Raw genomic sequence first — 21,287 nt, 5'->3', positions numbered from 1 at the left:
ATCATTTTGAGTCCTCTCCAAAGTTTATACGACCATCTCTTCCATAAGAACTTATATGCCCCCGGGACACAAGTTACAACCCTTAGTTCCCCCGATTTCTGGGGGGAGAGATTTTGATCCCGAAGTTTTTGTTATATGGTCCTTTGACTATTTCAAAGATAAATCCTATCTCAAATTGATCCGATGCATTTAAGGAAAAAAGGGTGTGTGTGGAGGGGGATTAGATGCCCTCCGATCCCTTTTGACTCTTAAAAATGTAACCAAAACTTTCAATATCCAATCAAATGAACTATCTATGAAGTTTATACTACCAAACCTTACATAAAAACTTATATACCCCAGAGGCAAAGCTTAAAACACCTGCCACTGGGCACTGGGGGTTGCGTCGACTCCGGAGTTTTGTTGTCTGATCTTTGAACTTTTTTTTTATAGGATGTATTTGTGGAAAAAAGGACGTGAGGGGGGTATTTTCCCTCCGATAACTTTTGACTCCTAAAAAGGGCACCATAATTTCTAATTTCCAATTAAATGAGCCTCCTTCGAAGTTTATACGACCATCCCTTTCATAGGAAGTGCCTCTGGAATTAAAAAAAAAACAAATATCGGAGCCTTATTACCTTAGGTTTGTTGGCGAGAGGCTATATGCCATCGGATCACTTTTGGCTCTTATAAAGGGAACTAAAACTTTCAATTTCTAATCATTTGAGTCTCCTTCGAAGTTTATACGACAGCCTCTTCAAAAAAACTTACATGCCACCGGGGCATAAGTTACAACCCTTCCCTTGGGTTACGAGGGGGGCTATGTTGACCCCGAAATTTTTTTATCTGATCTTTAGACTATTCCAAACAAAATGGCTAAGAATTCCGATTAGATGCATTTGGAGAAAATGGGTAGGTGTGGGGAAGGGGTATATGCACGTCGATCACTTTTGATGTCTCTAAAAAGGTAGCTAGAACTTCCAATTTCCAATACAATAAGTCACCTCTGATGTTTATACGACCACCGTTTACGTAAAACCTAATCTTCCCCGGGGAATAACTTATAACACATTCTCTGGGTTCTGGGAAGGGGTAAATTGACCCCAAAATTTTTATTATCTTATCTTGTACTATTTCAAACAAACTGGCAATCTCTAAATTTTAATCAGATGGGTTTGGAGAAACAAGGGTGTGGGGAGGGGGAGTAGATGCCCTCTGATCCATTTTTACTCATAAAAAGGCAGCTAGAACTATCAATTTCCAATCACATCAGCCTTTATACGATCAACCATTACATAAAAACCTTATATGCCCCCGGGGCATAACTTAAAACTCTTGCCCTGGGCTTTGGGGGTTTGTTTCAACCCCAGAGTTTTTGTTATCTAATGTTACAGCTATTTTTAACAAAATGGCCATCACAAAATTTTTATCGGATAGATTTTGGAAGAAATGGCGTGGAGGGGGGGGTTGTTGCCCTCCGATCTATTTTGACTCTTAAAAATGGAACTACATATTTCAATTTCCGGTCAAACGAGCCCTCTCTGAAGTTTATACGAGCACACCTTCCATAAGCACCATATATAAGCCCAGGGCATAACTTATAACGCCTACTTCAGGGCCCTGATGGGCTGTGTTGACACCAGAGTTGTTTTTTTATATCTGATCTGAACTATTTAAAAAAAAATGGTTATCTCAATATTTTTATAAGATGCATTTGGGGAAAGAAAGCACGGGGGAGTAGTTGCCCTACGATCACTTTTGATTTTTAGATAGGGCACTAGAACTTCCAATTTCCAATTGAATGAAAGCCCTCCGGAGTTCATACGAATACCCCTTTCAAATAAAATACCTCTGGGAAAAAAATTATTAGAGCCGTATGGCCTTTACTATAGGCAACGCTATAGTGTTGCCTCTGATTAACGTTCATAAATACACGAACGTTAGTGCAAAATACAGATCGTCAATTTTTCTTAACATTAATTTTTTGGGATATCTCGGAGATGCCAATTTTCATTCAGAGTAACGCCGGGAAGTTTGGAGCTAGTAGAAGCACTGACAGAAGTGGTTTTAGTTGGGGGCCTTTTTTAGTACTTTCATTGAAAAACATGCTTTTTCAAACTGCAGAGGAAATAAATGCAAAAAAATGCCCCTTCCCTATATTTTGAACAATACGTTTACCCCCCCCCCCTCCCATATTTTTGTAAATTCACGCCACTGATTGAGAGCCCTTTGGATAATATCTTTTTCGCTTGTTCGTTCTTATTGTAATTCAATCAAGATTAATTTTGAAAATCCTACTAGATTTTATCGGTACAAAATCTTTCAGAGTGAATTGATCTTGATACCTAAATTTATCTCTATTTACCTACAAAATGCGTGAACACTCAGTAAACTCTCATAGACTCTTTTTTCCTTGTGAAAAAAAATCCCACTATAAGCCTATAAATCTTATAAAAGAGATAGACCCATCGAATTGGAAAAATGGGAATTATCCAACCTCGGAAGAAACAATTTCTCACAAACTGTAAGATATAATCGAAACAGTTGGTTAATCCAAATATTCTTCAGCATCATTTTATTCGAAAGACGGGGATAGAAAAAAAAATGCGAAAGTGAATAGAACCAGGTATTTACCACTTTCATATGCTGTCACGCCCTAACTGCTGTCACGCCCAAAGCTTTATCTAGCATTTTTAATGCTAGATAAAGCATTATCTAGCATTATCTAGATAAAGCATTATCAAATTTTATACCTTCGAAGGAAGATATAAATTTGCTCTGGATTTTTTTCCTATTAAAAATTTACGTTGAAAAGTGTATAGAAATATACAAAAATAGGAGATTTCTTATTTTTATAGAAATTTAGGTCATTATGTAAGAAAAAGTTTTGATAATATCAGCTTGCCACAAAGAACCTCACAGGAACCTCAAACCCTTAGTAGAATCTACTACTACTACTACTACTATTGCTACTACTACCAAGTCGCTACAACAGCAGGCTGCCCGAGGCCCACACAGCTACACACACTCCTCCTCCATCACAATCTATTCATAGTATCCCTCTTTACACCCTCCCAAGAAGTTCCCTTTTCTCTTAAATCTTTGCTTGCGACATCCCCCAGCCCATTCAGGGGTGACCTACTTTTCGTTCAGCCTTAGATGGTTGCTGAACAAGGGAGATCTTGGGCAATCTGTCATCCTTCATCCGCAGAACGTATCCTAGATAAATTATTTTAGATTTTGTAAGTTTTCCCTTTATCTTCTACGTTGTAAAAAAATCAATTCTTTGTAAGTAATTTGAGTTCTGGCCTACTCTGACTCCGGTAAGAACTACTTTTCTTCGAGGTCATTTTTTTGACTTGATTATTCGTTGCAGTTCCTGTTCGTTTTGGGTCTCATTTATTCGTTGATAGTATTTCTGCTCATTTGTTTTTGAATTATTAAATGACTTTATTTCTGCGTCTTTTTGATTTAATAAAGCTTTTTAGTTTTGTTTCAAAATCTTCTTTTTCTAAATATTTCTAAACTAATTGCCAAAAGAAGAATTACCCCATAATAAATATTAGACTATTTCCTTGCATGTTATGGGATTGCTGCAGTAGGGATAGCCAGAGCAATAGTAGACGATGGGCGTAACCAATTATCAAAAAGCCTTTTCAAGGCGAGTCCCACTTTTTTACGAGGGATTCTTTCCCTACAAAAAAAGTTTTGCAATTGACCCTTTGTAAAGCATAAAAGAAAAATATAGCTTTTACTTATGAATCAGCTGTCAGACCACCAGGATCACCAATAGGAAATTAGTCCGCCCCAAAAGTTTTATCTTTTTTAATATTTTGATAGCCTTCTTTGGTTTTTTTTTCAAGAAAATGATGTATAAGAAAATAGATTTGGAACCCCCCTAAATCTGAAAAATACCTTTCCCTTATTTTCACTAAAAGAAAAAACCACTCCCTCCTCTGACACTCGCTTGAGTTGGTACACCTGAATACCAATTTGGCTAAACATGATATAAAAAAGAAAACTTGGCGCAAACAAACAACAAAAGCTTTTCAGCCAGTCAAAAGAAGAGAATATTACAAATATTTTGGCTATTTTAAGGTTAATGTTATTATTTTGTTTTTGTGCATTTTCTTCTACTTTTCTTGTGCTCGTGCTGAATACGGTGGAATCTCAGTCAGATAGGGCTATTTGAATAAATTTCTAGTTTTCATCGGCTGAAAAATTATCCTTATTCATTTATTCTATTTTTGTCTTACTTTATACCTCCTAATAATAGAATACTAATTGCTCATTTTATGACTAAAAAGTTCAGGGTATCAGTTCTAGTAGTATATGCCCCTGTAGAAACGACTGACGGAGATACTAGTGACTCAGATGAATTTTACTTACAGTTACAGGAGCAAATAGACTGGGTACGAGGTAGAAATATGAGGTATTTACTGGGAGATTTTAACGCCCAGGTCGGTAGAAATAGGGATAGATGATATCCTAGCCTAAGTAAATTTTGTGTAGGAACAGAAAACAGTAATGGCTACAGAATTTTGCAATTCTGTAGGTATAACAATCTAGTTATAACCAATACGGTGATTGGTCATAAAATGGCTCATAAGTTAACATGGTATTCCCATGATGGTAAGAAAGCAAACCTTATTGATTATGTTATTGTAAACCGAAGACTGGCAGGATCAATACAATATACTAGGGTATATAGGAGTGCCGTTATTGATGTTAAAAGTAAAGATCCCCATCTAGTAGTGTCAAGGGTTAATTTAAAACTGAAATATTGGAAGGGTAACTACTTCCAGGGAAGTTATGATGTTGGTAGACTCCAAAATAAGAATTTGAGAGACACTTTCCAGGAACAGTTGAATACTAAACTTGAGATTTTAAAATTTGATAATGTGGAAGATGGTTGGGATAATGTGAAGTTGTTGAAGGCGTCTTAGGGAAGAAAGCTGCAGCTAAGAATATTAGTGAAAAAGCTTTATGTTTGATAGAAAGGAGAAAGGACTTGTCCAAGAATTACCTTAGTGATAGATCATATGAAAACAAAAGGAATGTAAAGAAAGTGGAGAAAGCATTAAAATATGAACTAAGGAGGTGTGAAGTGGAGGCCATGGATAAGATTGCCAAGGATCTGGAAGATGCAGCTAGACGGCATAATAGTAAAATATTGTACTGGCATGTTAAGAAATTGAGAAGGAATAGTCAATGCGGACTTGGCCCAGTTAAAGATAGGAATGGGGCCGCAATTAGCGATAAGGAAAAAACTAAAGAGAGATGGGCCGAGCATTTTGAAAATTTGCTTAACCGACATAGAGTTGAAGGAAAAGATATAGAGGAAAATGAAAAAGTTTGTGATACATTGGATGGGAAGGAGGATTTGTTTTGTGAGGAGGAATTAGCGACGGTACTAAAAGGACTAAAAATTAATAAGGCTCCAGGTGCTGATAGGGTGGTAAATGAGTTTTTTAAATATGGTGGCTCTGAGGTTAGAAATAAGTTACTGAAGATTATGAATATGAATTTTGAAAGAGGGGAAGTACCTAATGATTTTAGGAAAACCTTAATTAAGCCACTTAATAAAAAAGGTGATAAAAGTGAGTGTGGTAATTATCGAAGGATTAGTCTGGTTTCTGTAGGTAGTAAATTGCTTAGTAGTATGATACGTTTTTTAACTGACAGATACTATGATAAAAGGTTCAATAGAATAACGGTGCGGTTTTAGGAAGGGTAGGTAATATTTCCACCACATTTTGACTCTTAGGTAAATAATTGAGAAGTACCTGATTTGTCAAACAGCTTTGGTCTTTTGAGAGTTCAGGGTGCTAGAATAGGTTTGAAAATTAATGTTAAGAAGACTAAGTCACTAAAGCTAGGAATAAGTGGAGATGAAAAGGTTAAGTTGAGTAATGAAAAGATTGATAAGGTGGACAGCTTCACTTACCTTGGTAGTATTATTAGTAAAGATGGTGGGAGCAGTGAAGATGTCAAAAGTAGAATAGTCAAGGCTCAGGGTGTTCTTCACAGTTAAAAAAAAGTTTGGAAGAATAAGAAGATAAGTCTGCAAACCAATATTAGAACATTATAAGCTACAGTGATGACAGTGGTCAAGTATGGCTCTGAAGCATGGGCGCTCAGAAAAGTGGATGAAGATTTGCTAGATGTTTTCCAGAGAAACTGCCTACGGATTATTCTGGGTACCCGGCTGATTGACCGTATTTAAAACAATGGGCTGTACGATAAATGGGGTTCAATACCACTCTCTAGGGCTATAATGGAAGAATGGTTGAGGTGGCTAGGGCACGTTTTGCGGATGAAGGAAGACAGACTTCCGAAGATTGGTCTGATCGGCCCAAAATCTAGGGCTAAACAGATAGCTGGGCATCCATTTCTGGGATGTGAGGACATCATAAAGAAAGATGTAAAGGAAATGGGAACTTCATGATCGGGTGTAAAAAGGGAGGTTTTGAATAGATTGGGATGGAGGAGGAGCGTCCGTAGCTGTGTTGGCCTCAGGCGGCTTGGTGCTGCGGTGAGTTGTTGTTAGTAGTAGTAGTAGTAGTTATACCTCCTGCTTATTTAAACTATCTGCAAAGTCTGTAGCGTTTTTAAGGCCGAACTAAGCTCGTTAACCACGTTCAATGGGATAAACAACGAATGGTTCATATATATATATATATATATATATATATATATATATATATATATATATATATATATATATATATATATATATATATATATATATATATATATATATATGTATATATATAATCACTTTTGACTCTTAAATGTTGAATTAGAACTTTCAATTTCTAATCATTTGAGTCCCCTCCAAAGTTTATACGACCATCTTTTCCAAATAAACCTTATATGCCCCCACGGCATATGTTACAACCCTTCCCTTGGCCCTGGGGGGCATTAAGTTGAAAACCAAGTCTTTTTTTATTTTATCGTTGGGCTATTCAAACAAACACCCTCTCCCAAAATTTTCATTTGATGCATTTGGGGAAAAGAGGGCGTTTGTGTTAGGGGAGGGTAGATCCCCTCCGTTGACTTTTGACTCATAAAAAAGGTAACTAGAATTTTCAATTTCCAATCAAATGAGCCACTTTTGAAGTTTGGGGGGTTGTGTCGACCCCGTAGTTTTTGTTATCTGATGTTTGAATTATTTTACAAAATGGCTGTCTCAAAATTTGTATAGGACGAATTTGTGGAAAAAGGGACTAAGAGGAGCTATGGGCTAACCCCCTATCCCTAATATTGCTCGCCCCACCCCCCGTTGCACTTCCTGGCTGAAGGGCCACGAAACGGAGATCAGCACCACCGGTTTGGACCTTAAAGGTCTAGTGCCGTCATACTTATATACTTAATCCCCTATCCCTGTAAAAACATGATAATGTATGGAACGATAACGAAAAGTCTCATATCTAATTTGATTCTAGGTAATGATATGAATAATTTTACTTTCAAATTATCAATATAATATATAAAATATTAATAGACAATAATTTAAAAGTATTGTTTTCCTATAGGGAGGATATATATATATATATATATATATATATATATATATATATATATATATATATATATATATATATATATATATATATATATATATATATATATATATATATATATATATATATATATATATATATAAATATGTATACATGTGTTTGGAATGTGTCCATGTGGACTAATTAGGTTTTTGGGGTCTAGTATAAATTATAAACGAATTAGCAGTTTGGCTAAATATTCCGAAATAAATACTAAAAAAAAATATATCAATAGCTTTAAAAAATAAATGAACTATTGTTGCACGCTGTCTTTAGATAGCTCAATCCGCAATAAGCATTAGTTATTTTTGAGCACCATTACCTCCCCCTCTTCTCGCCTCCTCTTTTTCTCATTCTTCTTTGCCAGTTCCTCTGCTTTTCGTTGTTCAATCTTAATCATACTCTCTCTAGTGAATGGATTATAAGGCGGGATAACCCGAATTTTCGGGGCCGCATTTTCACCATCGTCCATTTCGGCAAATTTCCAGATTTCACCGCCAGTTTGACACGGCCTTTTGAAATAAGTCAGTCATGACTCATTCCTCCTCTGTATCCATTGAGGAACTTCCTGAAAAGTTGAACATATGTTATTGAGGCAAGTAAGAGTAACAGGGTTTTCTGTTAAAGGCACATCTTTAAAGAAATGTTAATCTACATTATAATAATGAAACCATGGGGGGCCAATAAGAGAAGGGCACCAATAATTAACCAAATTAAAAAAATTATTTATAAAAAAAGAGCTATAAACAGAACAAAAAAGCAATAAGGGTGCCAGGAAAAATCTTAGGGGGCTCGGTTCCCCCCCAGGCTCCCTGGATCCGCCAGTGCTAAAGTGAGCAACAAGGGATGTGTTAATAATTTCTAAATAATTTTTCCATAGTTTATACAAACTTTTAATGTGTTCAAGCATCAAGGACATCCGAAATGAGACCTAATTGTTTGAATTGGTTAAATCGAAGCATATACAGCTATATGTCTTTGAAAAACAGGAATAACCGGGAACTGAATCTTTAATGAAATTAAATAAAAAAAACAAGTTTTTTTAACTGAAAGTAAGGAACGACGTTAAAACTTAAAACGAACAGAAATTATTCCGTATATGAAGGGGGCTGTCCCCTCCTCAACGCCTCGCTCTTTACGCTAAAGTTTTTTTATTGTTTAAAAAAATAGAGTTGTGAGAAAGTCAAACTTTAGTGTAAAGAGCGAGGCGTTGAGGAGGGGACAGCCCCTTCATATACGGAATAATTTCTGTTCGTTTTAAGTTTTAACGTCGTTCCTTACTTTCAGTTAAAAAAACTTGTTTTTTTTATTTAATTTTTGAACGTTTTTGAATTAATGCAGGTTTTGATTTTGGCTCACCGTACATGAATAATTAAAACAAAATTTGCATATTATATTTGGTTAAATGGCTTTCTCGAAACTTGTTTAATTTTATTTACGAACGTTTTTATTAGTAATAAATATACGTAACTTAGAATTAACTTACGTAACGAACTTCTATATTCATAAATTTTTAACACGTATATTAGGGGGTTCGCCCCTAGTCAATACCCTGCTCTTTAAACTATAGTTCGAATTTTTTTTCCAGTTCTTTAAAAATAACCTCTTAATCACAATCAGTTGATCAGTTGAAAAACTTGTTTTTTTATTTAATTCCTGATCTTTTTCTTTAATAATGCTGGGAAATCCGGCGCCCCCTTCATAGCAATGTCCCTTCCCCCATGAAAACTTCCTTCATGGAAAGATCCTTCCATATAGCCCCCGACCCTCTCCTTCCCCCACCTACCAGAAAAAATCTCCTCTGAAAAAGTCTGTATACTTCCCAATAACCAATACTATATGTTAACATTGAGTAAAGTTCATAACTTTCAGCCCTCCCCTGGGGACTTTGGGGGATCAAGTCATCCTAAAAGACATTTTTATCATATTTTCGACCATGGTGAACAAAATGGCTATCTCAAAATTTTGATCGGGTGACTTTGGGAAAACAATGAGCGTGGGAGGGGGCCTAGTTGCCCTCTATTTTTTTTTGTCACTTAAAAAGGGCACTAGAACTGTTAATTTCCGTTCCAATGAGGCCTCTTATGATATTCTAGGACCACTGGGTCAATACGATCACCCCTGGGAAAAAAAAAAAAACAAACAAACAAACAAACAAACAAACAAATAAACCCGCATCCGTGATCTTTCTTCTGGCAAAAAATGGAAAATTCCACTTGTTTGTAGATAGGAGCTTGAAAACTCTACAGTAGGGTTCTCTGATACGCTGAATATGATGGTGTGATTTTCATTAAGGTTCTATAACTTTTAGGGGGTCTTTCCCCCTTTTTTCGAAAATCAGCCAAATTTTCTCAGGCACGTAACTTTTAATGGGTAAGATTAAACTTAATGAAACTTATATATTTGAAATCAGAATTAAAATCTGATTCTTTTGATGTATCTATTGGTATCAAAATCCCGTTTTTTAGAGTTTCGGTTACCATTGAGCCGGGTCGCTCCTTACTTACAGTTCGTTACCACGAACTGTTTGAAAGACCACTATGTGTAGTTATGAAATTTTCGGTTGGAAAAAGTACCAAATGAAAAATAAAGCAAAAAATAAGATACCAAACAGTACAATATGGCACATATGTACATAACGTACATATGTGACAGTACACAGTACATATGCAACAGTGCGTGTGTACAGAGTATATACGCACATAGCATACATATGTAATAGTACACAGTAGATATGTACATAAACAGTACATATGGTACCAAACAGCTCTGAAGGTAAAGCTTTTCTTTTGAAGGTATTGTTGTCTTAGAGATCAGCATATTGTCAATATTTGAATTTTACTGGCGAAGTGTTGGCAAATTTAGCTAATTAGTTTTCACTTGTTTATTTTCATGGCACTGATGGCAACACTGATGAAAATATGAAAGCTTACTGCCCTAAGAACTTCATTATTTGAAACCACCAAAATAAGAATCTTGGAAATCGCAGGTTTCTTGTTTGAACAGACTTACTATGGGTCCAGGAAACAAAAAAATGTTTTTATTGATGTTTTTGGTACACTAACAATTCTTTTTGTTAGCAAAACATATATAATCAGCTCACTAAATCTTACCGTAGTCATCAATTAGTACAGATTTGTCCTTTATCATGAGCAGCTACATACATTTTTCCAGGAGAAGAAGAAAAATTTCTCCCTGAAAACGACCGCGGTCTAGCAAACAATCCTTAATCCAATTCTCACTTGTGTTGGAATTCTGTTCTCCCAATTATCATAACAAAAAAAAAACGGTAAACTAATTTGCAGAACCTTATAGCCGCTTAAGTAAGAGAATGATAATTTTAAGTGTTGTCTAGTCAAAATGTTGTTTGACCTCAAACAAGTTGTTATACAAATGATTCTTTTACTATACAACTAAAAAATATTGCTGATTCAGAACCCTAAGAGTTTACGCTCTAGCTTTTTCAGAAATTTGAATTTTTTTAGGTTGAATTTGAGGCTGAGGCAAAAAATGTTGATTGAGTAAACGCCAGCAAATGTGATTAGATATGTCATTTCTACGCTCCTTTTTCGTTGATGAGCATGAAACTAAATGTTTAAAGTCAAACGAATTGTTTGAAGCTTAAAGCTTTGAAAAAGAGGGAGGTTGGGGAAGAGATTCTAGGAAAATTGTGAAAAAAGGGGTCAACCTCAAACAAATTGCTACACAAATGATTCTTTCACTTCTTTCACTGATTCTTTCAACAAAAAAATATGTGCTGATTCCAAATCCGAAAATTTCGCCACTTTAGCTCTCTCATAAGTTTGAGTTTTTTCTTTTAGGTTGAGGTTGAGGGTGAATTCTTTAATGTAAAAAAAAACCGTCCTGAAAAGACACTTCCGTATTTAGGAAGTGGTTTAGGAGTTTGATTAAAACACCCCTAATACATCAGAGCATTACAGAAACGTGGATTGAGGATGGAGAGGTAGTCTCTTAGGCAAATTTGAAGTACATAAAAGCAGTGAAGACACTATTACATAACGCTTTCACCCTGAAGACGACTGCGATTAAACAGCCAACTCTTAATCCAATTTTCACTTGTCTTTGAATTTTGTTCTCCCAATTATTACAATAACAAAAAGTTAAATTAATTTTGCAGAACTTTGTAGCCACTTAATTAAGAGAATGATAATTCTAAGTAAGAGAATTGATTATTTAAGCAAGAGAATGATGCTTTTACCGTTTGGGAAACGGCGGTAGCCACGCTCTTGTTTGTAGTGAACACAACATTCATTAGAAGTAGATAGCCCCATTACTTTCGGAAAGAAACTTTCGGAAATTTTTTTAAATTAATTTTTTTTTTCATTGCAAAAAGTTTCAAGTTCTTAAAAAACTCCTTATTTCAAAATAATATTTTTTTTTTGTTTGTTTTTTTAACATCAAACTTTCATCAAAGTATCAAAACTAGTATCAAAGTAACAATATCAAAGTACCAAACTATCAAAGTAAATAAAGGATCAAATTTAACAAGATATCAAAGTAAACAAAGTATCAAAGTAACAATAAGCAACTTGCACAACTTATCGTCCTTGCACTATACACCAAAGTTATTTTATAAATTATATAATCCAAGTATCAAAGCATCAAAGTAACAATAATTAAGTTCCGTAAATCAGAGCCATTTCCCTGGCGCTGGGGAGGGGGTCAACCCTGGAAGCATAGTTATTTGACTTTTGAACTATTTTCAACAAAATGGCACTCTCTACATTTTGACCGGATGCCCTTTGGGAAATTGGGGTGTGGGCTAGTAGGCCAGTGATCACTTTTATCTATTAAAAAAGAGCTAGAAGTTTCAATTTCCGATCGAAAAAGCCCCCTTCAAAGTTAATATGACCACCCCTTCCACATAACTCTATATTCTTACAATCCTTGCCCCGGGGGCTAGGGAAGATTTCACAACCCTTTTTATAGTAATTTGAATTTTGGACTGTTTTGAACAAAATGGCTATTTCAAAATTTGGATAAGATGCATTTGGGGAAAAAAGGCACCAGGTGGTGGGGTTGTTACTTTTTTATCATGTTCGATTCTTGACAACTTACATAAGTTACAATTCTTGTCCCGGGTGCTATGGAGGATTTCTCAACCCCTAATTTATAGTAATTTGAATTTTGGACTATTTTGAACAAAATAGCTATCTCAGAATTTTTATCGGATGTATTTGGGGGAAAAGGCGTGGTGGGGGTAGATACCCTCCGATCACTTTTGATGTCTCTAAAAAGGTAACTAGAACTTTCAATTTCCAATCAAACGAGCCATCTCTGAAATTTATGCGACCACCCCTTAAATAAAACCTTATGTGCCGTCGGGGCATAGCTTACTACATTTGCCCCCAGGCTCTGGGGGGATATGTCGACCCCGGAGTTTTTGTTATTTGATCTTTAAACTATTTTGAACAGAATAGTTATCTCAAAATTTTGATGGGATGCATTTGGGGAAACAGGGCCTGGGGGGGGGGCTAATTTCCCTCCAATAAATTTCGACTCTTGAGAAGGGCACTAGAAATTCTGATTTTACAGCACTTTTTGCAGAACTTGCCCCCAGATTCTGGAAGGGGAGCTGTTTTATCCCTGGAGTTTTTGTTATAGTATCTTTGGTCTATTTTAAACAAAACAACTATATAAAAAATTCGGTTGGACGCATTTGGGGAAATGAAGGTTGGGAGGGAGGGGGGCTATTCACCATCGGATCACTTTTGGTTCTTAAAAGGTGAATTAGAACTTTCAATTTCTAATCATTTGAGTCCCCTCCAGAGTTTATACGACCATCTCTTCCATATAAACCTTATATGTCCCCATGGCATGTGTTACAACCCTTGCCCTGGCCCTGAGGAGGAGGGGGGGGTTAAGTTGACAACCAAGTTTTTTCTTTTTTTATCGTTGGACTATTTCAAACAAACTCGTCGTCTCTAAATTTTCATTTGATGCATTTGGGGAAAAGAGGGCGTTTGTGTCGGGGGAGGGTAGATGCCCTCCGTTGACTTTTGACTCATAAAAAAGGTAACCAGAACTTTCAATTTCCAATCAAATGAGCCACCTTTGAATTTTGGGGGGTTGTGTCGACCCCGGAGTTTTTGTTATCTGATGTTTGAACCGTTTTAAAAAATGTCTATCTCAAAGTTTGTATAGGACGGATTTGGGGAAAAAGGGGCTAAGAGGAGCTAGTTGCGCTCGAATCTCTTTTGATCTGATAATTGAAAGATAATTTGAAAGATCACTAGATTTTTGTGAAAATGAGCTACCTTCGAAGTTTTTACGACCACACCTTACATAAAAACCTTATACACCTCTGGGCATAACTCCGGGCATATGGATAAACGCTCACAGTAGACACAGCCAGCATTCTTTTGGGCTACCTTACGGTGCTCTTCTTGCCCAATCTTAGCAAGTTGTGAAAGCTGGAAACACTTTCTCCCGGGCTCTGGGGGGGGGGGGGAAGGGGTTGTTGACCCTGGAGTTTTCGTTATCTGATGTTAGAACTATTTAAAATAAATGACTATCTCAAAATTTGTATCGGATGGGTTTGGGGGAAAAGGGTTAGGGGGGGGGCTAGTTGCCTCCACATTTCTTTCAAATCTTAAAAGTGAACTAGAACTTTCAATTTCCAATCAAATGAGCCCTCTCAAAAGTGTATACGAGCGTCCCTTCCATAAGAACCAGATATGTCCCCAGAGCATAACTTACAAACGCCTGCCCCCGGGCCCTGGGGGGTTGCGTTGACACCGGAGTTTTTCTTATCTGACCTTTGAACTATTTTTTACGAAACGGGTATATAAAAATTTTTTATCGGATGGATTTAGGGAAAAGGGCGCGGAGGCGCTGGTTGCCCTCGGATCCCTTTTGACTCTTAAAAAGTGGACTAGAACTTTCAGTTTCCAATCAACTAAGCCCTATTTGAAGTTTATACGAGCATCCCTTTCATAAGAACCATATATGCCCCATGGACATAACTTACAACACCTGCCCCCAGGCCCTGGGGGTTGTCTCGACACTGGAGTTTTGTTATCTGACCTTTGAGTTGTTTTAAAAAATGTGCATCTCAAAATTTGTATTGGATGGATTTGGGTAAAAACGGGCGTAGGGGGCTAATTGCCCTCTGATCTTTTTGACGCTTAAAAAGTGAACTCCAAATGTCAATTTCCACTCAAATGAGCTTTCTTTGTTATACCAGCACCCCTTCCATAAGAACCATATATGTCCCAAGGGCATAACTTACAACGCCTGCCCTCGGGGTTGTGTTGACTCCGAGGTTTTGGTTATCTAACCTTTAAACTATTTTTAACAAATGGCTATCTCAAAATTTTTATCGGATGCATTTGGGGGGGGGGGGGGAAGGTGTGTGGGAGCTAGTTGCCCTCTGATCTCTTTTGACTACTTAAAAACTTAACTAGAACTTTCAATTTCCAATCAAATGAGCCCTCTCTAAAGTTTATACGTGCGCCCCTTCCATAACAATAATGTATACCCCAGGTTATAACTTACAAATCCCGCCCCCGGGCCCTGGGGGATTGTGTCGACCCCGGAGTTTTCGCTATATGATATCTGAACCATTCAAAAAAATGGCTATCTCAAAGATCTTATCGGAAGGGTCTGAGGGAAATAGGGTGTGGCGGCAAGGGGGACTAGTTTCCCTCCGAAATCTTTTGACTCTTAAAAAGTAAACTAGAACTTTCAATTTCCAGTCAAATGAGCCCTTTCCGAAGTTTATACGAGCATCCCTTCAATGAAATCATACATGCCCCCTGAGCATAAATTAGAACGTCTGACCCCGGGGCCTGGAGGGGTTGCGTCGACCCATGAGTTTTTCTTATCTGACCTTTGAGCTGCTTTTAACAAAATGACCATCTCAAAATCATTATCCGATGGGTTTAGGAAAAAAGGGCTTGGGAGTGGGGGGGGGCATTGGTTGCCCTCAGATTTTTGGATCATTTTTGACTCTTAAAAACTAAACTAGAACTTTCAATTTCCAATCAAATGAGCCCTCTTTGAAGTTTATACGAGCAACCCTTCCATAAGAATCATATATACCCTCAGCGCATAACTTATAACGCCTGCCCCATGCCCTGGGGAGTTGTATAGACATCGGGGTTTTTCTTATCTGACCTTTGAAGTATTTTTAACGAAGTGGTCATCTCAAAATTTTTGTCATAAGGGTTTGGAGAAAAAGCGGGGGGGGGGGGCTAGTTACCCTCAGATCTCTCTTGAGTCTTAAAAAGTGATTTCAAACATTCAATTTCCAATCAAATGAGCTCTCTCTGAATTTTATACGAGCATAATTTTCATAAGAACCATATACGCCCCCAGGACATAACTTATAACGCCTGACCCTGGGCCCTGGGGGGTTGTATCGATGCCTGAATTTTGTTATCTGACCTTTGAACTATTTTTTTTTTAAACGGCTGTCTCAAAGTCCTTATCGGATGGCTTTGAGGAAAAAGGGGCATAGAGGGGGTCTAGTTGCCCTCCGACCTCTTTTCACTCTTAAAAGTGAACTAGAACTTTCGATTTCCAATCAAATGAGCCCTCTGTGAAGTTTATACGAGCATCCCTTCCATAAGAACCATATATGTATTACCATATAGAACCATATAGAACCATATATATTTTCATGTTATCTATTACTCAGATATTTCTTGTAAAAGCCCATCCTCCTCTCTTTTAAAAATAAAGTATTTTTACTAATATTCATAGTAGCGTTCCTAACATTCTTCCCCAAGACATCATTAGCAACTTCACAAATTATTTTTCTAAAATTATTTCATCCATCTTCTACAGTGTCAATTTTTAAGCTCTCCAGTTAAAATATTTAGGATTATTTATAGCTTCAACGGTACTCTGTAGAACTAGAAACAAAATTGTAACAAAAAAATAATAAGCCGCAGTGATAAACAGTTAAATACATCTTAAATCAGATAGACAGGACGTCTATCTGAAAATAAGAAAAAATTAAAGATTAGTTAAAGATATTAAAGATTTCCAACCTAGAAAGATTTGAAAATTACTGAAAATTGAGGTGTACCAGAAAAATCTTATCCTTATTACTAAATCTTATCCTTATTTATACATTGATGACAGATCCCATAACATTTCTAATATGTACAAAAGTAAACTTATTCCTAGTGTGATACGAATTACCACCGGAATCAGAGGCAACGCTATAGCGTTGCCTATAGTAAAGGCCATACGGCTACAATACTTTATTATTATCAATTTTTTTCCCCAGAGGCCATTTATATGAAAGGGGTCGTCGAATACACTTCGGTTGCAGTTCATTCGATTGGAAATCGGAAGTTCTAGTACCTTTAAAGAGTTAAAAATAGTCGGTAGGCCACTGGCCCCTATTTTTTCCCAAATGCAACAGATACAAATTTTGAGATAAATATGAACTAAGGAGGTGGGAAGTGGAGGCCATGGACAAAAATTTCAAAGATGGAATTGAGAGAAAGTTGTGCATCTAGACTTGTCTAGAGACTTGTTAAAGGGTGTTTAGACTTGTTAAAGGGTGGAACGGAGCCACAGTTGATGATAAGGAAACATTTAAAGAGGGATGAGCAGAACATTTTGAGAATATGCTAAACCGTGACAGAGTTACAGGAAAAGATATGGAGGAAAATAAAGAAGTTTGTGACACCTCGGCTGTGAAGGAAGATTTATTTTGTGAGGATGAATTAGTGACAGTACTAAAAAAATTCAAAATAATAAGGCCCCAGGTGTTGATAGTGGGATAGATGAGTTTCTTAAAAGCGGATAGAATTATGTTACTGAACGTCATGAATGTGGTTTGTAAAAGGGGGAGAGAACCTAACAATTTTAGGAAAACCCTAATTAGACCCCTTTATAAGAAAATTGGGTTCTTGTGTACTTTATGGTATACACCGCTATATATTGTACGAGGAACTACTAATGGATACCCATCAAACGGGTATTTGCAATAGAGAAATGGAATGCAAAGCGCTGTTTTCATTGCGTTTATAATATTTAAACTGCTTTTTCTTTGGGGGGGGGCGTTTAGGAGGGGGTGAAGGTACCTAGGTTAGGTTACGTATTTAATATATGCAATGCTTTACAACCCCCCCCCCCCTAATGTGCAAATATATAGCTCAAATTTGTTTCTAAACTATTATATATTTATTCTATTTTATTATATCTCACTAGCATTAACCAAACTTGACTTAGCGGTGTGGACCATAAAATGCACAAGTACCGAAAGTTGACAAGAGTGAGTATGATAATTATAGAGGCATTAGCCTAGCTTCTGAAGGTAGCAAATTACTTACTATAATTATACTTTTTAGACTTGGAGATTTTGTAGAAAAACTTTTAAGGGATGAGTAGTGCCGTTTTGAAAAGGCTAGAGTATGTGTCGACCAAACTTTCACTCTTCGATTAATAATTCAAATGTGCGAAAGTCATCAAACACCTTCAGTCCTTAGACTTATAGATTATGAACAATCCGTTGATTCAGCTGATAGATGAGCTTTAGCAAAGGTCTTCCTTGTATGATACACCAGAAAACTACATTAAAGTGATTAGACCTATGTAAAAGAATAACGCTGCTACGGTTAAGGAAGGAAATGAGGCTAGAAGCTGGTTTCGTTTCAAATCAAGAGTTAACCAGGTTTTTTTCTGTCCAGGGGAGTAGCACCAGCATTTTTATTTGGGGGACAAGAGGGGTGAATATCCAGATAGTCAAGGGGCTTGTGCTATATAATTGTTATTTTTCAAGTTATTGGGGGGCGGCAACTCCCCCCGTGCTCCTCAAAATGACGCCCCTGGTTCTATCCCAATTTATATGGATCATTTTGATGGAATTTGTCTTTAGGAACACAGTAAAAGCAATGAGAGCACGGAATCAAATTGGGAAGTAAAAACTTTCCTGGGCTTAGATTATGCTGATGATTTGAGCATTCTAAATGAAAGTGTGAGCAAATGAATGAATTTTCAGAGGTTTTCGAGTTCAGGGTGCTAGAATAGGTTTGAAAATGAATGTTAGGAAGAATAAGTCATTAAGGCTAGGAATAAGTGAAGATGAAAAGGTGACGTTGGGAAGCGAAAAGATCGATCAAGTGAACAGCTTCACTTATCTAGGTAGTATCAAACAGTTCGTGGTAATGAACTGTAAGTAAGGAGCGACCCGGCTCAATAGTAACCGAGACTCTAAAAACCGGAATTTTGATACCAGTAGATACATCAAAAGAATCGAATTCTTATGCTGATTTCAAACATACAAGTTTCGTCAAGTTTAGTCTTACCCATCAAAAGTTACGAGCCTGAAAAAACTTGCGTTATTTTTGAAAAAAGGGGAAAAACCCCCTAAAAGTGATAGAATATTAATGAAAAATCAAGCCATCAGATTCAGCTTATCAGAAAACCCTACTGTAGACTTTTCAAGCTCATATCTGCAAAAATGTGGAATTTTGTATTTTCTTTGCCAGAAAAAAGTTCACGGATGTGTGTTTATTTGTTTGTTTTTTTCCCAGGGGTGATCGTATCGATCCAGTAGTCCTAGAATATTGTGAGAGGGCTCATTTCAACGGAACTTAAAAGTTCTAGTTCCCTTTTAAGTGACCAAAAAAATTGGAGGGCAACTAGGCCCCCTGACACGCTCATTTTTTTCCCGAATTCGCCAGATCAAAATTTTTAGATAGCCTTTTTATTCAGCATAGTCGACAATCTAATAAATATGTATTTGAGGATGACTTAATCCCCCACAGTTCCCGGGGGAAGGGTTGCAAGTTATGAACTTTGCCCATTGTTTACATATACTTATTGGTTGTCGGGAAGTATACAAACCTTTTCAGGAGGGTTTTTTTCTGGGGGAGGGGCTGGAGGATGTGACTGCTTAAAGCAGAATCAAAGGAAGAGTAGGTTACGTTGGAGGATCTTTCCATGGAAGATTTTTTCATGGGGGAAGTGACGTTTCAATGAAGGGGGCGCCGGATTTCCCAGCCTTATTTAAAAACGATCAGAAACTAAATAAAAAAAGAAGTTTTTTCAACTGAAAGTAAGGAGCAACATTAAAACTTAAACGAACAGAAATTATAACGTATATGAGGGCGTTCACCCCTATTCAATACCTCACTCTTTACGCTAAAGTTTTTTTTAGTTCTTTCAAAAGAGCTATCGATTCTAATTAAACGGCCTTTGTGATTAAAGGGTCATTCATAAAAAACTGGAACAAAATTTGAACTTTAGCGTAAAGAGCGAGGTATTGACTAGGGGCTGAACCCCCTCACATACTTAAGAATTTCTGTTCGTTTTAAGTTTTAATGTTGCTCCTTACTTTCAGTTGAAAAAACTTGTTATTTTGTTTAATTACTAGTAAAGACGATGGGAGCAGTGAAGATGTTAAAAATAGAACAGCCAAGGCTCAAGTTTTTCACAGTTGAAAAAAGTTTATAAGAATAGGAAGATATGTATGCGACCAAATATTAGAATATTCGAAGCTACAGTGGTCAAGTATGGTTCTGAAGCACGGGCGCTCCAAAAAACGGAGGAAGATTTGCTAGATGTTTTACAAAGAAATTGCCTACAGGTCGTTTTGGGCACATGACTGACTGATTGTATTTCAAGCAGAAGGTTGTATGAGAAGGGTGGTTCAATCCCACTTTCTAGGGCTATTAAAGAGAGAAATGTTGAGATGGCTAGGGTACTTTCTGCGGGGAAAGTATGAAAGATTGCCAAAGATTGTCCATTTCGGCTAACTGTCTGCGGCTAAACGAAAGCAGGATGTCCTCGGTTGGGGTGGAAGGATGTCGTAAGGAAAGATACAAGGGAAATAGGGACTTTCTGGGAGGGTGTTAAAAGGGAGGATTTTAATTTATTGGGATGGAGGAGGAGAGAACGTAACTGTGTTGGCCTCAGGTGGCTTGGTGCTACGGTGAGTTGTTAGTAGTAGTAGTAACTGAGCAAAAACTTGTTCCACTTCCTAATGAACACTCACATGCGATTTTGCTACATTTTTTCCAGGGAGGTAGTATACAATTTTTATATGAATAATTCGTTCAAGAATTGTAGTCAGACTTTGTAAGAACTCCCTTAAGTTTTTTTTTCAGGCAGCAGATTATGCACAACAATCCATGAGATTAAGATTTTTACTTAAGATTTTTAGATTAATGCAATTAATAATAATTTCTAGATTATAGTTTCTCTTATGTTTAGGTTATAGTTAAGATTATAATTAAAACTAAAATAAAGTTTTTAGATTATGTAAGATTTTTTAATAATATTAAAAAATCTTATGCATAACAGGATATAGTATACTTAACTGTTTCAATAATTGATATCCAACAACTTTAAGCAAGTGTTCTAAAAAATTGTATCCCTAACTCAAGACAACTTAAACACTATCTCAACACTACATAATTTAGTGGTTATTTCCACTATTGTCCCTGTAATTGGAAAGACCACTATCCAGCAATAGGGATTTTTCCCTAAAAAGTTCCCGAAACATGGGACTTCTTCATATCCGTCCTAAAGTCGATATGTTGAAGACAGCAGTAGAACGTATAACAATTGCGCAGGCTTTTTAACTTTGCACCACAAATCCACTGCTGGCTATTGATTCAAACTTTAGAACGTCAGGACTATCCCAGGTCGTTTCAAAACTCAATGAAATTTAAAGGACAATTAAAAAGGCTAAGCCATTACAGAATCAAGTATTATTAGGTAGGGAGTACAGATCTAAGAAAGTTAAAGAATTTTTTT

General features: G+C 36.7%; 1 protein-coding gene across 1 annotated transcript in view; it reads right to left on the bottom strand.

Moving 5' to 3' along the window:
• LOC148939517 (sodium channel protein para-like) overlaps positions 1-20,960 on the bottom strand; it is a 352,192-nt gene extending 331,232 nt beyond the window's left edge. The window contains 2 exon segments of the mRNA XM_089106716.1: positions 7,867-8,112; positions 20,849-20,960. Of these exon segments, the coding sequence (XP_088962842.1) occupies positions 7,867-8,016 (150 nt within the window). The 5' untranslated portion in view covers positions 8,017-8,112; positions 20,849-20,960.
• Between the last annotated feature and the right edge of the window lie 327 nt (positions 20,961-21,287).

Source organism: Artemia sp. Qi Xiang Cuo, chromosome 21 (genome assembly GCF_049724085.1).
Source record: "Artemia sp. Qi Xiang Cuo chromosome 21, ASM4972408v1, whole genome shotgun sequence".
NCBI classification, from domain to species: Eukaryota; Metazoa; Arthropoda; class Branchiopoda; order Anostraca; family Artemiidae; genus Artemia; species Artemia sp. Qi Xiang Cuo.
Note: the sequence above shows the minus strand (reverse complement) of the source record. Positions and strands in the feature narration are given on the sequence as shown.